Source organism: Seriola lalandi, unplaced genomic scaffold, assembly GCF_002814215.2.
Source record: "Seriola lalandi dorsalis isolate HSWRI2012SDOR001 ecotype SW California unplaced genomic scaffold, Sedor1 jcf7180002054293, whole genome shotgun sequence".
In the NCBI taxonomy this organism is placed as follows: domain Eukaryota; kingdom Metazoa; phylum Chordata; class Actinopteri; order Carangiformes; family Carangidae; genus Seriola; species Seriola lalandi.
Window position 1 is genome coordinate 92,226 of NW_019524846.1, and position 16,148 is coordinate 108,373.

The following is a 16,148-nucleotide window of genomic DNA, read 5'->3' on the forward strand; positions in this document are numbered from 1 at the left end:
TCTCCCTTCTCCAAACATCCACATAGCCTCAGCATGTTAGCATAAGTATCACAGCAAATAATAACAAAATCTACATTTCATGACAGACTTATGAGTCACACATACTCTCTCTACTTTGGTGGAAAAGGGAAAGAAAATGCCTGTTAGTGTCAGTGGTCATCAGCCTAAGCCTACCACTCTCTTAAATACATTAATGTATCATGCGTACCTGATGGCACTCTATCTCCATAATCCCAGGGAACATCTTGGACAGCTAATCCTGATAAAATATGTCCTCTCCCTTATCCAGTCAGGCTCCAGGTTTGTCTGGATATATTTTTATTCTTTATTTAACCAACAGATTAGCAGAGTTATGCTTGCCCCTATGTTACAGTTGCCAGGCTTTTCGGCCAGTTGGGAGCATCCTCTGGCCAACAGATGATAAAGAGGATCAAGTGACAGCTAAACTGGCTCAGCAGAAAGGTGGACGGAAACAAACTGTCAAGCATCATGTCTGGGAAGGAGAATCTTGCAAAAAAAAAAAAAAGAAGAAGAAAATTCAGTGCAAATTTGTTAACATTATTGTTTTCTTTTTTTTTGACAATCTGAGCCTATTAAAGTCAACGAGGAGTGGCTGGCTCCAACTTAGATGGAAAATGGCTACTATGGTAAACAGCACTGCACCTGTCCTCTTCCAGGAAGACTAGAGTGCTGTGATTATTTGGAAAAGGCGGTGGGGTTTTACACTATATAGACTCAACAACAAGCAGAAGACAATGCGGGGGCTGAACTGATGTGTCAGTGAGGAAGCACTGTTGCTTAAGTGAACATTTAAAGATGCACTAGGCGATCCTTTATAGCAATTTTGAATATATCCTTTCAGACTACAAGGTATACTTGCAACAGATGGACAACCGAAGATATACCATTTCAATAAAAAAAATCTGTCTAATTCTGGTGTTTGGTCAGTCACACATCAAACCATCATAGCTAAATCAAACATGTTAGCTGAACAACAGTGAGGGAATGTGCCTTCCTGGGGAAAAGCCATTCACAGACAATGGCTGAACCCAGGCCTGAATGAGTGTCCTTCCGGAAGATGTAATACAATGTAATGATATTACACAAGAAAAAGGTGGCATGCAGCCAACCCAATTTTTTGACACATTATCTCTTTATGACAAATCATTCAAGACTGTGAAAATACCTTACACAGACTTGTTGACTTGAAATATGGAGGTGGCCTGCTAGAATTTTTTAATATTCAGAATAAAGGATACTTGAACTTTAGACTCCTTTTTTTGTATAGTTTTTCCAGTTTGTCAACAATAAGACAATAAGAATTAGATTAGGATCATGACATTTAGCAAAATAATAGACACTCTTTATCTACAACTTTTGAATAATGTTTACATCATATATGAGCCGTTTTTTTCCATTTGTAGGACAAAAGTATTGTCTCACTTCAGTAAACATGCCAATATAATAAATATTACTACATTATTATATTATTATAATATATATAAAATATATTATTATATTATTACATTATATTATATTGGCAAGTAATTTCTGATTCCAATAAGGTAAGGTAATGGAAATGTAGAACACAGATAACATAACATGTATTTTATAACAGTATTTGGTAAATTGTTACCAGTATTAGAATTTGGTCATTTCTTTATCAAGATAAAAGCAGCAAGGCAGTGATATAACTGACCAATATGTTAGAAGTTTACTGTCTGTTAACTGATGCATATGAGGTCAAAATGTCACAATAGCCTACTTAGTGAAATATGCCTTTAAGGTTTAACGCAGTGTGTTTCATACAAAGTGATTTTGAACTGCAGAAAAATAAGCCTGCCATACAGAAGGATGGCTCTTTAATTGTCATGGAGACCAGATATTCTTCTGCACCTGTGTTGGTTAATTTGGTCATTCAGAGAAACTGTTAAATGGAAAAAAAAAGAGAGATGGGTCAGAAAGAGAGGGGTACTAAAAATAAAATCAGACAAAGTGAAGAATATGGAAGTTGTGTTGTCACTGTGGAAGAAGCCAGTCAATGGAGATCTCTCAGCACAGTGCTCTTTACCTTTGGAGGTGGACACTGATGAAAAACACGACCAGAAGGCCACCGTTAATAATTCATTCTGCTCCAAAACAAAGCCAGCAGGGCCACTTGGAAACAAAGGTGGAAGCTGATTCACCTTTCACTGCCTCCCAGCATCCCACCCTCCTCCACCCCTGGGTTCCTGCTGATTCCAGTCTCAACAACAATGTGTTGGCATAAGCAGGGAGTTTACATCTACATTATAGGTGTTCAGCTGATAAGCTCACCAAGAGCAACTAACAGTACAGTGAATAAGGAGGTAGGGGGTTCACTGTGTCATTCAAGGACACTTTTACAAGGACAAGGTTAGTAAGTCATTAAGTGAGTAAAGTAAAGTAAAGTACAATCATCATATAGCGCTAAATCAATCAATAAAAATGAAACAAGGGGCGTCGTGTGGCGTAGTGGTCTAAGCAGGCGCCCCATGTGTAGAGGCTACAGTCCTCGCTGCAGTTGGCCCCGGTTTGAGTCCCGCATCGGACGGCCCTTGCTGCATGTCATTCCCCCTCTCTCTGCCTCCCCATTTCCTGTCTCTCTCTACTATCCTGTCCAATAAAGGCACAAAAGCCCAAAAAATATACTTAAAAAAAAAAAAAAAATGAAACAAATGACAAACTTCACACTCTGGGATAATCCAAAAACATGAATGTATGTCCTGTCCGTACAAATAAGATTTCAGATGCTGTTAAACAAGTTCACACTGCTGACCCAATTTCCAGGTTATTACACAACCAGGACCAGGATACAGATACAAGTATTGTCTACTCAGCTGTGGCCTAATGGATTTCACATTCTTGACAATATTGGATAATGATTCAGCATTTTGTTATGCTTCACAAATATTTGGGAATTGCTAATTCTTCTACTTGTAATATAACTAAGATTAAATTGGGGTACAAGCATGGCATGCAATGGCAAAGGGTACTATACCTGCAGGATGCAGTCTGTGCCCCTCACTCTTATGAGTTTATCTCCACTAATTTCAGTAGCACCCTCACTGATGCCACTCTGCAACCAACTGGACCTCATCAGACTGTTACAGTATTCTGAAGATGTCTCCATTTACTGCGCTTTGTTGTGTGAATGCAGGTGCTTCACACTGACTGGCTTGCAACCTGATGTTTGAAAGGTTAGTTATCAATTAATTTAATGTAATTTGCATTAAAAGTAAAATGTTTGGATTTGTCATAAAATCAACCCCAACACATTTGTCCAAATATAAAATGTAAATGTAGAGGCTTCTGTACTGTGGCTCCAATCCCAATATGGAGGGATAGGTGGTTAGTGGGGCAGATTAGTACTGGTGCACTACCTGGATACCAACGTTCAGCTAGCACCATCAATAGACCAACACTAAACTTGCTTAGCAGGATGAGGCCAACATTTCTATTTATCAAGAGTGGGCCAAGCTTTGTTCAGATTCAGTTACCTGGTTGAAGGCACTGAAGAAAAAGAATCTGAAGCACTGACAACATTAGTAGTCATTGCATTTAATGCATTTTACTTGTCTGTCTTAAACACTGCACTGAATATTGAGATGTCATAGGTTGACACTATTTGCCAAAGATTGGCACTGGTTTCCATGTAGACAATGTGATGATTTAAGCACTCAATCCAATGAAAGCCAGACTGTTAGACAGTCTGCCTCTCTTGGCTCTTTGGTATCCTGGAGTATAAAGCGCCACAGACTAGCAGCGGGCTTGAGGAAAAAAAGCAAAAGAAAAAAAAAAAAACTGTATAGTGTGTGCACTTAACTGAAATTCTATCTCTGGATTTTGAAGTTCAAATTTTGCAGTCACCTCTCGGTGCAGTTGTAGACAGTGTGAAGTTAGTTGCGTAAGACAGATTTAAATCTGTCAAAAAATGTTTTTAAATTGAACAAGTTGTGATGATGTTTTTGGAAGTAAAAGTTCTGAGGAATGTGATAAATGTATGTCCCTTAACAGAAAAATGTTCTACCATTTTCACCGCCAGCACTATGTCACCATGTACACTGCATACACTGGGATTGCTGCAGTTGCATGGTAAAGAGAGCTAAAGGTCAAAGACACGCTGCCTACTGAAATCACCATCCATCATCTTCATTTAATCTCACACCACATGGTGGTGAAGACCTTTCTGACCGCTCAGGTTAAGATATTTATATTCATTATTCTGTAGCTCCTATTGTCCTTGCACCATGTAGGTCAGGATGTAATGTGCATCTTGTACTCATCTGTGAAGACTAAATGTAAACAATAAGTCTGTATTTTCAATTGAAATTAAGTTTTTGTCAAAGGAAAACAAGAATGACAAATTGATATTTGCTTAATAAATGTCACTGTATAAGATACAGGTCAAGGTTGCATTCTGCGTATGCATTCCTACCACTAACACATAGGCAATACATATCTCATAGAGAATCATAAAATGCTTTGTTTGTTAATTGCCTTTTGTCCTGTATTATGTATGTGTCACCAGTGTATGTTCATGGGTATACAGGACTATGTTGCTGATTATGCTAAATGTTTGTTTCTTCCAAACCACAGTAGTTTTTTTTACCGCTGCCTAAACTTCAAATTAATTGCATTACTTCTTCCCTCTTATTCTTCTTTCTGTGTAGATCTTGTCTAAAATTCACTCGACACCTGTATGAAAATGTTCATGATGTTGTTCTTAATGGATATACAAGCTAGTGCAACTCTGCAGTGAGGAAGAGGAAGGAACAGAGCACGACTCTAACTGTGAGGCTACAGTCAGTATGAGGAGTGAGACACAGAAGTGTTGTGACCAAAGAAGACGCTGTAGGGTGGATCTTCTTAATCCGAACTGTCATATCAATGTCAGAATGGCTAGGAGGCTATGCTAATACACACATAGTGTATGTATTCACTACTGTATGGCAGCAGTTACATTTGTAACAAACATCCTGATTTATAAAATTGTTTTCCTACAGCTTTAGCATTTTATGTTCATTTCCATCTACAGAAAATACTCAACATTAAATAAAAAGCTTGTAAAAGGTTTTAAATTAACTGTTTCAATGACATACACTTCATGCTTGTGAGTGCCATATATACTAAACCCTGTCTCATAGTTACTATTATCTCGCTAATTTGTTTAGATATATCAAAAACCATCAGACTACAGAAATACCAGATCAGATTTTTGTTGATTTTTCTTTCCAGATATTGATTTTTCATGACGTTGTTGAAGAAAGGCAACGTGTCCTTTTATGGTGCCTACTGGGTTCCTGCTGTGGATATGTGAATGGGAGCTGGAGGGCTGCATTATGGAGACACGCACAGCACCGGGAAGGGAGGGGTGCTCTGAATAGACCTATATTGTAAGGAGGGGAATATGGAAGTGGTGTTGCTTGGCTGTGTTGTAGCCATGCAATGCAGCTGGTCCCGACAGATACTATGAAGCAGGATGGAATAGTACGGAGTCAGTGTGTGCTAATATCTTTGTGTGAGATGCTGTGATTGACAAGACTTTAGACCCACAAAGGGTTTTATTTTATCCATGAATGAAGGGAGACCTCAAACCAGTGGTAGGGCACACAGCTAAGCCAAAGGAGTCATGTTTATCTATGTGCATATTATGTATCCGTGCACACATGCATGCATGTATTTTCAGCTAGGGGTGAAAACTCTACCTCCTAAGTGTTTGAAAACATAAGAAAAACAACTTTGCTTTTAACTTTGATCACCAATGGGTTACAAGCATGTCCACAGTGTCTGTCTGTTAAACAAACATTAAAATCACCAAAGTTGGAGTTTAAATGTTTCTGCTTCAATAGTGATATGCATGTCAGTGTATACATACACAATACAAGAGCAACTACAGTGGATAACATTATATCAAATTTCTCATATTTTATACTTTAGCAGAACAGAGAGTATTTCCTCCAGTGTAATAGAAATGAAATAATACTGCACAAATACTATGATGTCATTGTATAAAGAAACACATGGATTGCTTTGCTGCCATCAATTGAGATGATTTTGAGTGATTCTAATTGACAGGGAAACAAGGACTCTGCTGTTCATATTATGCTGCTGCAAGCATCGATACGCATTGCCATCTTACACTTAAACCCAAACACCTCTCCAACTCACTAAATGGACTCTCACAGCCATCTGGTTTGAACTACCTGCATGTGTACACATGTTGTATGTTGTTGGTGGGTGCAATGGTTTCTAAAAGGTTGTACAAGTAGTGGGTGAAATTTGGGATGGATTCATAAGTAGCTACCCACCTATCCATGGTCCAATTATCCAAATATCACATCCTTAATGAACTAAGGCAGAATGTTAAGAGACAAAGGCGAAAGGAGACTCAGAATTGTCATGGAGACAACTTCAAGCAGAGTGAAGTCCATAAGCCCTTGCAGTTACCATGGCAGCCTATCTTATGTACATTGTACTCCATGTATCTGTATGTGGGTTATCAGGCGTGGGTGTAGCATTATTCCAGCCTGGCTGCATGGCTGATGCTACCTTTGATTGTACACTGACGTTAAATGTCATCGCTAAGCTGGCGCCTGGTCTGAATATGACTCAGCATCAAATGTAAAGCACCTCTCAGTCCTGGTCTCATTTGCTCTTAGATTTCATTACATGCTTTGTAAAGAATTCATGAAAAACTGGACTTGTTTAAGTCTTGAGTAGGAATTCCATCAAAGTTTGGGAAAGAAGTGGAAAATCACAAGATACTTAAAATTGTTTACAGCTAAAAATGGTTCACCTCTTTAAACTTGTGTTCACAATGTTCTCACTAGCATTCAGCAGGCATCAGTAGGACAAAGCACAGGGTTTGAGGCCATTGCACATCCACAGTACCCAAACAAAAGATGTTACAATACTATATGCAGAAACATGCTTTTCGTTTCATTTATCAATTCCTGAAAGCAATATTTATACCTACTGCATTTCTGTCTACTTAGTTAGTATACACTGATATACAGTACATGTATTATGTTTCAGTTTGGTACTTTTGGAAGAACTAGAATCAGAATGCATGTAATATAAATTATACCCAGTGCTAATAGTTGGTACAAATCCTTTAACCCTCTTACTGGTACAGATTTGTTTAGCCATGGAGAACGCAGCAGGATGTTGTATAAAGGGACTGAAAAGAAAAGGTAAAAAGGAAAAAAAGAAATCAATTCCGTTTGCAAAACAATCTCCTTGGAAGACCTTCAGTTTCATACAGTATAAGGCTCCTTAAGGCCTGCTGTGGTGAAACTGCTGTTCCAGCTTCTGATTACAGCCGTTGTACCTGTGGAGAGATCCTGACCTCTGTTAACACACTGGCTGTGCTGTGAGTGAGACTGGTCTTTGGAGAGGCGGGCCTGGAAATAGCTGGCTGAGCTTTTTTAAGCTGTGGGTTCAAGCATGGCAGTACACCTTAGGCTTGTTCAGCTCTAGGGAGACGAAAAGGTTGTTCAAATGTCACTAGAAACCCCCCAACCCTGACCCCAAACACAGTGCTGCACCAGCTGAGAAAGGAGTTATTTGTGAATTTGTCCCAGATGCCCTAAGGCCATGGCGTGTGTGACAGAGTGTGTATTTGTGACTTTGTGTGCGATGACTGTAAATGAGAGCAGTACAACACTGAACATGACACTTGCGATCCATGATATCAAGCTAGCCGGCCAAGGGCCACATGCTGCTAAATGGTGAGTACGTTGGACTAAAAGATCATTTTAGATGCTTCTAACATGATTTATGACCTCAGAAAATAATACATAGGCCTACATGTGGTCAATGGATTATGAGAGGGCATCTCCTCATCTTATGGTATCACATCCATCTACTAGAGTCTGAATTCAATGGTCAACAGTGGTTTAGGTGTTACATTATTACAAGTGGTGGTAACTTAAGACACTCAAGGGAAGTGCATGGGTCTGTCTGTGTGTGTTTGTGTGTAAAAACTTGTAGAATCAAAATCATCACGTGGGGGAACAAAAAAAGAGATCTGATCTGAATCAAATTTAAAATGACAAACAAATAGGACGTAAAGTCTTGAACACAGTAAAGCACATCCATAGCACTTGTTTGAACATGGCACATTCTAGCAGGAGCTTAGACACAGAATACAAACCTCACTAGGTTTGAAATTCTGCAACCTTTTCTCTATTTTCTATCTAAACTAATTCTCTGTGTCACTAACATGGGACAACTACAGTAGATTATATTAGAAAAAGAAGTGCACAGGATTAATTCCTAAGGGTGAAATACTTTTCATTAAGATAAACCCCTGACTTTTTAAGACCTTAACAATGCTATTTGGGAGCAGCTATAACAAAAAACTGTCCGTTTCATGTACATATGCTGTACCTCATGTTTCTGTAGAAAAGCAATCTATCATGATAAGGCTTTTGTTGAATCTATAACTCAAAATGACAAGCACAATAAAAACAGAAATCTGTATTGATGATGTACTGTACATTTAGGACTAGAAACCACACATAGTTTACCACCACAATCAGTTGTTGGTCACCAACACAAAGCCTGCCCAAAACCCCATATGATACATAGTGCTGAATTATGACACCAGTACCCCTTCCATAAGGGCGACAGTCCAGTCACTTAGAATTCAATCAGCATTAACGTTGTCACAGAGCCCAGACAACAGACATTAATAAGCTCCACATCGCCCTCGCCAATGCTGTCATTTGCCTCTCTTCCCTCGACCCCTCCCTCCTCCATCTTCCCTCAATTCCATTCATTTGGTGCTGCTATTAATAGCCTGGCCACCCGCCTATCAATACCATCACTACTCTGGTAAGACAGGGTATGTGGGCGTGGCCAAGCCAGTGGAATGAGAATAAATGAGCTTGGTCTTATGTAATGTAAGAGAGGGAGACAGAGAGAGGCATAGAAAAACATGGCTCATATGACAGAGAATAAGAAGAGTATAAGCAATGAAGAAAGATGGCACATAAGACAAACAAGTGAGGGACTGTGAGAGGGAAAAGAAGGATAGAGAAGTGGGGCATGAAGTACAAAAGAAAAAATGTCCCAATTTAAGAGTTAATGATGGTGAGAGAAACAGAAATATTAAGAAAGACAAAAAGAGGAATTTACACCACAGGTGAAAGAAAACTAAAAATATGTGACTCGGGAAAGAGAGAAAACTGCCAGCTCTCTTGACGTTTACACACATTCCTTTTCTCCAATTCTCCCCTCAGTGACTACAACCTCATATTTATGGGTCCACATTCTTCCATCTCTCCATTTTTCTTCTTTCTATCTATCCTCCTCTCTCTGCTTATTGATCGAGACAGGTAGTTCCACCCATCTCTGTGCAGCAAAGAGAAAGACTATTGTATTATCCATAAAAGCAAGGATCTCTGTCTGCTTTGAGTGTTTATATCACCTCCTCCTACCACTGCTGCTATCTGGTCCAGTGGGGCTTTGTCACTCTACTTATTGGTTTACAAATGTTTTACTAGGCATCCAAGGATGGGTCACAGACCTTGGTTACACAACTGCTCAATCTCATTTGGAGATTTTAGTTCTACTATAGAAAACTGGCAAATCATTGACATCTCTAAAAAGATAACACATAACAAGAAACTAAGGCAGTTATACCATCAAAGCATCAATATATCAAGTAGTCACAGATATTTCCATCATAATCATGCAACCCACTGTGCCACTAACTCAAAGGTGTCTCCATGTGACAGAATTGCATAAAGCAGTAGTCTAATGCAGTGCAGCTCATAATTATTGATTGACTGATTGATTGAATTTATTTGATGATTAAAGCAATAAATTTAATACTTCACTGCAGTCCTTAAATTACCAGCAGTGTCTTTATATGACTAATACACCCACAGTTGAATTTCACTCACTTATTCTTTTGAAAATGCCTTACTTTTGGGTGTGACAATTTGGGTGTCTGGGCCACCCATTTTGGATGATATGTTTATTGTTTTGTTGTTCTAGAGTTGTAAAAGAACATGAAAAAATGTGTGAATTGTAAACTGAAATCCATTTATTTTGTAAGTGGTCTAAGGAGTGGTCACACCTAACCTGTCTGGTTTGGTTCTAATGAACTCTGCTGTGTTCGCACGTTTCATTTGGTTAATTTCAGATGGTATTTCAACATACCATCATCACAACAGAGAAACATCAATAAACACATTAAGGTTCAGTAAAGTACTAAAGTGACTTGCTGTCCATATAGTGCTGATGATACAGAATGACAGTGAGTTACTTGTAAGTCTATGTGACTTCATGCTTGCAGCTCTTGGTTCGTTGGTAAGAAGCCAAAGTAAATTTGGTCCAGATCACATTAAATGAACAACAGAAAGTGGCCACAGTCAGCAGCAGATCATAACCTAGAGAACACCCAATAGTAAAATACAGCCCAAAAATTTATTTTGAACTCTTGCACGCTCTCTGGGAGGCCAAAGGGCCAGCACAAGCTGTAATAGTCCAGAGACAGTACCACATGCATTTAAATGTCACAGCTCAGTGAGAGAGTGTTCTCCAACATGACACATAGTTCAGACAAACAGCTGTAGTGGCAATAGCGGTATCAGTGATGTTAGTACTATTAGACAATCGTCCCAATAAGGAAATATGTTTCCCAACTTATTTTCAACACTCACACCACTCATCATTTTTCCACTTAAACTCAACCAAGACTTGATTGTCAACTACTGTATGGTGTAAACACACACACACACACACACACACACACACACACACACACACACAATAGTGTATATGCTAAAGGTTCATATCTCCTTCGGCAACTAACTCTAGACCAAATTCTAGACTAATGAAATGATAAGCAAGTACATGTAGAATTACTCGCAGGTGTCCCTCAATGATCTGTGTGTGCGTTTACCTTGGTGATGAGGATGCGGTAATGCTCAAGCAGGTCGTGGTTGTCGTGGCAACCGGCCAGCAGCTGCCAGACTTCAGCTCTGAGCGGCTCAGGAATGCCACTGCGAACCAATGAGGGCAGACCCTTCGGACGAGTGGACAAGTTTGCATGCCTGATATACACACACACACACACACACACACACACACACACACACACACACACACACACACACACACACACACACACACACACACACACACACACACACACACACACACACACAAAAACACAAAAACACATACACAAACAGAAGCAAATGCATTATTTTATAATCTAATTTAATCCAATTCCGTCCCTTTAAATATTAATTTGAACTGCAGCTGGACATATTTCATGATCGTTTTTTTCATTATGTTCTTTGAAAGCAACGGTGACATTTGGGCAGTGGCTGCAAAAAGACGAATTAAGTGCAGCGTTACATGCTTCTCACAATGACATATACATGTTGCACTGGCATTAACACTATTTTGTCTCAAGAACAACAGTTATTAACTGTAGTATGATTAGTTTTTTTCCCCTCACTATTCTGGCCAGGTAGGGAGGGCTGACTGAACACCTTGTTTTCTATTCCTACTGGTACTGGTGCACACAGTTACACAATTATACTAGCTTAGGTTCATTGCCTTGCTAACATGTACTAAAATTACAGTATGAACTACAGGATTGAGTACAATAGTCAGACATGTACAGACTGATAGCATTATCAACTACAGTATTAATTATAGTACTACCACCTCTCTAAGTACATTATTGAGTATGGTATTGAGTACAGTACAAAATACAATTCTATAGTCTAGAGTATTAACTGCAGCGCTGTCATGCTGTTAGCATTCTCCCACATGAGAAAATATCCAGCTTTTGAAAACACAATGTCAGCTCTTTTTAATGATGCTTGAAATCTCATCATAATGCATTTATTGAGGCCATATGAAAGCAATTTCCCAATGAACTACTTTACTTCATTGTGCTGATGCAACAGCAAGAAAACAGGCTGTGAAATCAAATGAAAAGCCAGAAATATCTTTTATTCAGTTAATTATGCCAATGTCTGTACCTAAAGCGGTATGTATCACTCCTGGTTGTTGTATATGCATGAAGCATTAGAATAATGACAGTATGTGTTATAGCAGATAAATGAAGGACCATATCTGAAAGGAACTGTTTTCCATACAAATTGAGACGATAAAACAATCAAACGACAACAATGGATAGGACCAAACTCCTGCACTGTAAATCACAGTCTGTATGAGGCATAGTGCACCTGATTTACTTTTCAGCATCAATTTTGTCTTTTGCACAAGATGAACAGACTCCGATGGTATGTTTACACTAGTTTGCACTCCATTTTCTGTTTCTATTATCTTTGCTGTTTCCTATTGGAAATTAATGATGCTCTGTTACCTATATATGACGGGTCTTCTGTGGCAATGTTTAAGTACAATACCTGTGAATGCACATTCCCCCTGTCTATATTTCATTGCCATACTGATCTAAACCATCGTCCTACTGTGTCATTTTTTTTTTAAATCTCCATTTCTCCTTGTATCTCTTTACCTCCCTATTTCTCTTATTTTTATCCAGTTGTATATAAATTGTGTTATAACTTGTCACTTCCTCCTACTATCTTAGTGTACCTGTTTTCAGATCTATTTCCAGATTCCAAATGTCTGTCCCCATATCTAGTCTAAATGTTTTTGTCATTTTCACATTTCTCAGTCTGTCTGTCTCTTTTGAAGCCTCACCATCTGTTGAGGATTCCTCCCCAGGACTCAAGGATTTTCTCAGGACAGTCTTTGGAAACATCTCCAGTCCCACTGGAGATTTCACTGTCACTATCTGCAGGAAACACAAACACACCCAGATATTAACAGACATGTAGAATTTAGACATGCTGCATAAATGTTTCCTTCCTCACATCTATAACCTTTGCCCACATGAAAACAGTACTCAGACCAACGCCTTGGTGACAAGGTTTTTTTAACACTGTCTAAAACTGAATGTACTTTCTTTGTATTTCAATGTTACACAGCTTTAGTACACATTCAAAGACAAGAGGACACGCTGTTTGGTCTTAAAGATGTTTCCCACGTTTCAGTAGATCTAGTGTGGGTCACCTGTAGTTTCCAGATTGAAACTTTTAAAACTTGTTAATATTGATGCCACACAGTCAAATGGAGGCAGGAGTGCCTGTGCAGTGCCTACACCTTCCATTATTGCTATTCTTCTGTCTGGTGGTTCGTGAGGCAGACAAGAGGCAATCAGCAGAGCGAACCACTTGTGTTTAGATGCAGGAGCACTAATTGACTGTCTGGCCTGCTCTGCTGCTGGAGAGATGAAGTGATCCCCACACAGAGACCGCCCACTGGAACAAACACACACAGTCCACACACAGATTCACACAGTATGTCTAGCACACACCGACAAAATATGTAGTTTATATTACTGCTGTAGCACCACATGTGTATGTACTGTACGTAATACACACAATCAGATGTTGAAATGTATTACGTCCAAAAAAACCCAATGGATAGTGACTCACACACTCTTTTTTTCCAGGGTTAATCCATCTTCTCCTTAAGTTTTAAATTGAAGTGGATGTTGATAAAGCAAACACAAGGCAAAGAAAATCTGTCTACAGTATATATATTGAGACAGAGACCAACTGATTACTCCTTTACCTCAGAGGATTTGTGGTAAGCTGAATAATCAGTCCAAAAACACAACACAACTGGCTCATCTTTTTCTATTATTATTATTTTGTATTATTGTAAATGACTGAGAATATTTATTAAAAAAAAAAATCTTACAATGAATACGTCTCTTTTTGCCCTCGTCTTTAAAGAAAACCTGGGCTGAATAAATTATGTTGCAACATTCTGATGGCCTAGATGTAAAAGTGCTGTAGGTGTTTCCACAATTTTAAAAAGCTTTGTGAAGTACAGCGATCTTTCTCTTAGGGTGTCTATAAGTCTCATCTTGTCAAATTTCTTTAAAATCTCCTTTCGCTACCTGACATAAACATGAAAAAGTACAGTGGTGGCAATGAAAATGTCAGGGCATGTGATTAGGCCTCAGTGTAATCTCAACAACAAAACCAAACATTCCTCAAAAGTGTTTGAAGCCTTTACTGAGACCTTAACAATATATATAAGTTAAGAAATTTTCTTCCAGAACATGCAGCCACTATGCTCAATGCACTGCTGCTCCTATACATCCTCACAGCCTCAGCAGGAGCTTTTCAGGTCTTTATAAATGCTTGAAGAGCCCTTTCAAATGGTTCAGACACAGCACAAAGCTGCTGCCTCTGTTCTCAGATTGGCTAAGGCCACGTGGCGAGGAAGCGTGAGTCCAATGCCACTGCCAACTTACCAGGTGATGAAAGAAACTGTGAAGACGAGGCCATTACTGTTACCTTTTAATCTGGAGAGGGGCTGTGCATTCACTGTGGGATTACTTTCAAATAGGATCTCTCTGATGCTGAAGCCACTAGTGGATTGGTTTTGTCTACATTAAAGCAGCAGAAATTCCCTAGTAGCATCATGAGGATATCTACTTTAACACACTTGTTTTTTTAGTGTGCTTTGCACTTTCAACCCTCACCTCTTAATTGACAGGAGGGTACTTCTTATCTCATCTTTTCATATCACACAGATTCAAGACCGTTCCTGTTGTAATTTTTAGAGCAGATGGACTGTATGAAATATATATAAAATAGGAACACACGGTATTTGTGTGTGTGCATGCACATGTCTATAAGAAAGGGGAACAAAAAACACAAAAAGCAACCATTACAAAAGCATGCTGTGAAAGGAAAAGCAAAGAAAAAAAAGAATTTCAGCTTCAGGTCTATTTTTCACATTCACAGCTTCTAAAAAGAAAAAAGAAAAATCCTCCGCATGAATTGAGTGTGTGTGTGTGTGTGTGTGTGTGTGTTCGCAGCAGTGGCATCTACACTGGGAGTGTATTCATTTCTGTACACAATGAGGCTGACCTCCAGCTCCACGGCCCTGAGCGCCTCCAATTTCAGGTCTGGGGGAGGAGAGGGGCGTTATAGAAAAAGCCCTCTGAATGGCTCCCACGATGGCAGTTGAAAGCCGTCAGCTCCGGCCTTGGCGGCTGACTCGTGACTTTGGATGAGTCGGCAGCTAGACATTGGGGGGGATGGTTTTTGCCTCCCGCTCTGTTCATACATTTTAGTGCTTCAAGGTGAAAAAAGCAGAAGACTTGACAGAGGCAAAGGAGTGAAAGGCAACTCAATAAAATGAAGGTGAGCCTCCATTGTTAGATGCTGCTGTCACAAGTTAGAAAAACTCTCTCTTTTTTTTTGGTGTCTTTTGCCTTTATTTGATAGTTAACAGTCAATAGGCAGACAGGAAACATGGGGAGGGAGGGAAGGATCATCATGACATGCAACAAAGGTCCTCGGCTGGAATCAAACCGTGAACTGGTTATGTGCATAGACTGTAAATAAAGATGGACGTAGCCTCCGTGACGTCACGTTTTTTTTAACCAGGCTGTAAACATGTTAGTTTCTGCTGTTAAGTTGGACATTTTAACATGTGAGTCTATGGGGATTGACTCGTTGTTGGAGCCAGCCTCAAGCGGCCATTCAAAGAATGTGGCTTCATTATGCAACTTCGGAGAGTTCTGCTTGGTTATTTGTCAAGCAACAATTTGGCTACCAGAGTTCTCCTAGAAAAACACTTTTTAAAAAAAAAAAGGTTAAGTTTTCTTTTTGAGGAAAAAAAAAGCTTTTTTCCCAGGTTTTTATTTTGTTCATTCATTTTCATGTGGGTTGAGGTTGATATTCCACTGCGGTGTTTTGATTGTGATAACATAAAACTGGAGGCTTTTGTATCCTGTTAGAGTGTTAGCGGTTTCCCATGTGGGTGGGACTAATTAACCTGTGTATTATCCACCGAGGCTATTTCTTTGTATTTGGCTATATAAAATAAATAATACTGTGATTTAGTAGATGTCATGCATATTGCGTTCATTAAAATATTTCTGTCGGTGGGAAGATCTCCACTCGAAGTGATTTGGCTGCTGCAAACCAATATTCCACACACTGTGAAACTTGGATAGGGAAAATGTACACACACACACACACACACACACACACACACACACACACACACACCTGTCTCTTACAGATGTGACAAACTCATTC

General features: G+C 39.2%; 1 protein-coding gene across 3 annotated transcripts in view; it reads right to left on the bottom strand.

Moving 5' to 3' along the window:
* The window catches only part of rabgap1l (RAB GTPase activating protein 1-like), a 113,574-nt gene that overhangs the window by 72,856 nt on the left and 24,570 nt on the right, over nucleotides 1–16,148 (bottom strand). For all 3 annotated transcript variants that reach the window (XM_023406019.2, XM_023406017.2, XM_023406018.2), the window contains exons 12-13: nucleotides 12,721–12,814; nucleotides 10,937–11,087 (exon numbers count right to left, since the gene is read on the bottom strand). In XM_023406019.2, coding sequence (XP_023261787.1) covers nucleotides 10,937–11,087; nucleotides 12,721–12,814 — 245 coding nt within the window. The remainder of the gene's footprint in view (nucleotides 1–10,936; nucleotides 11,088–12,720; nucleotides 12,815–16,148) is intronic.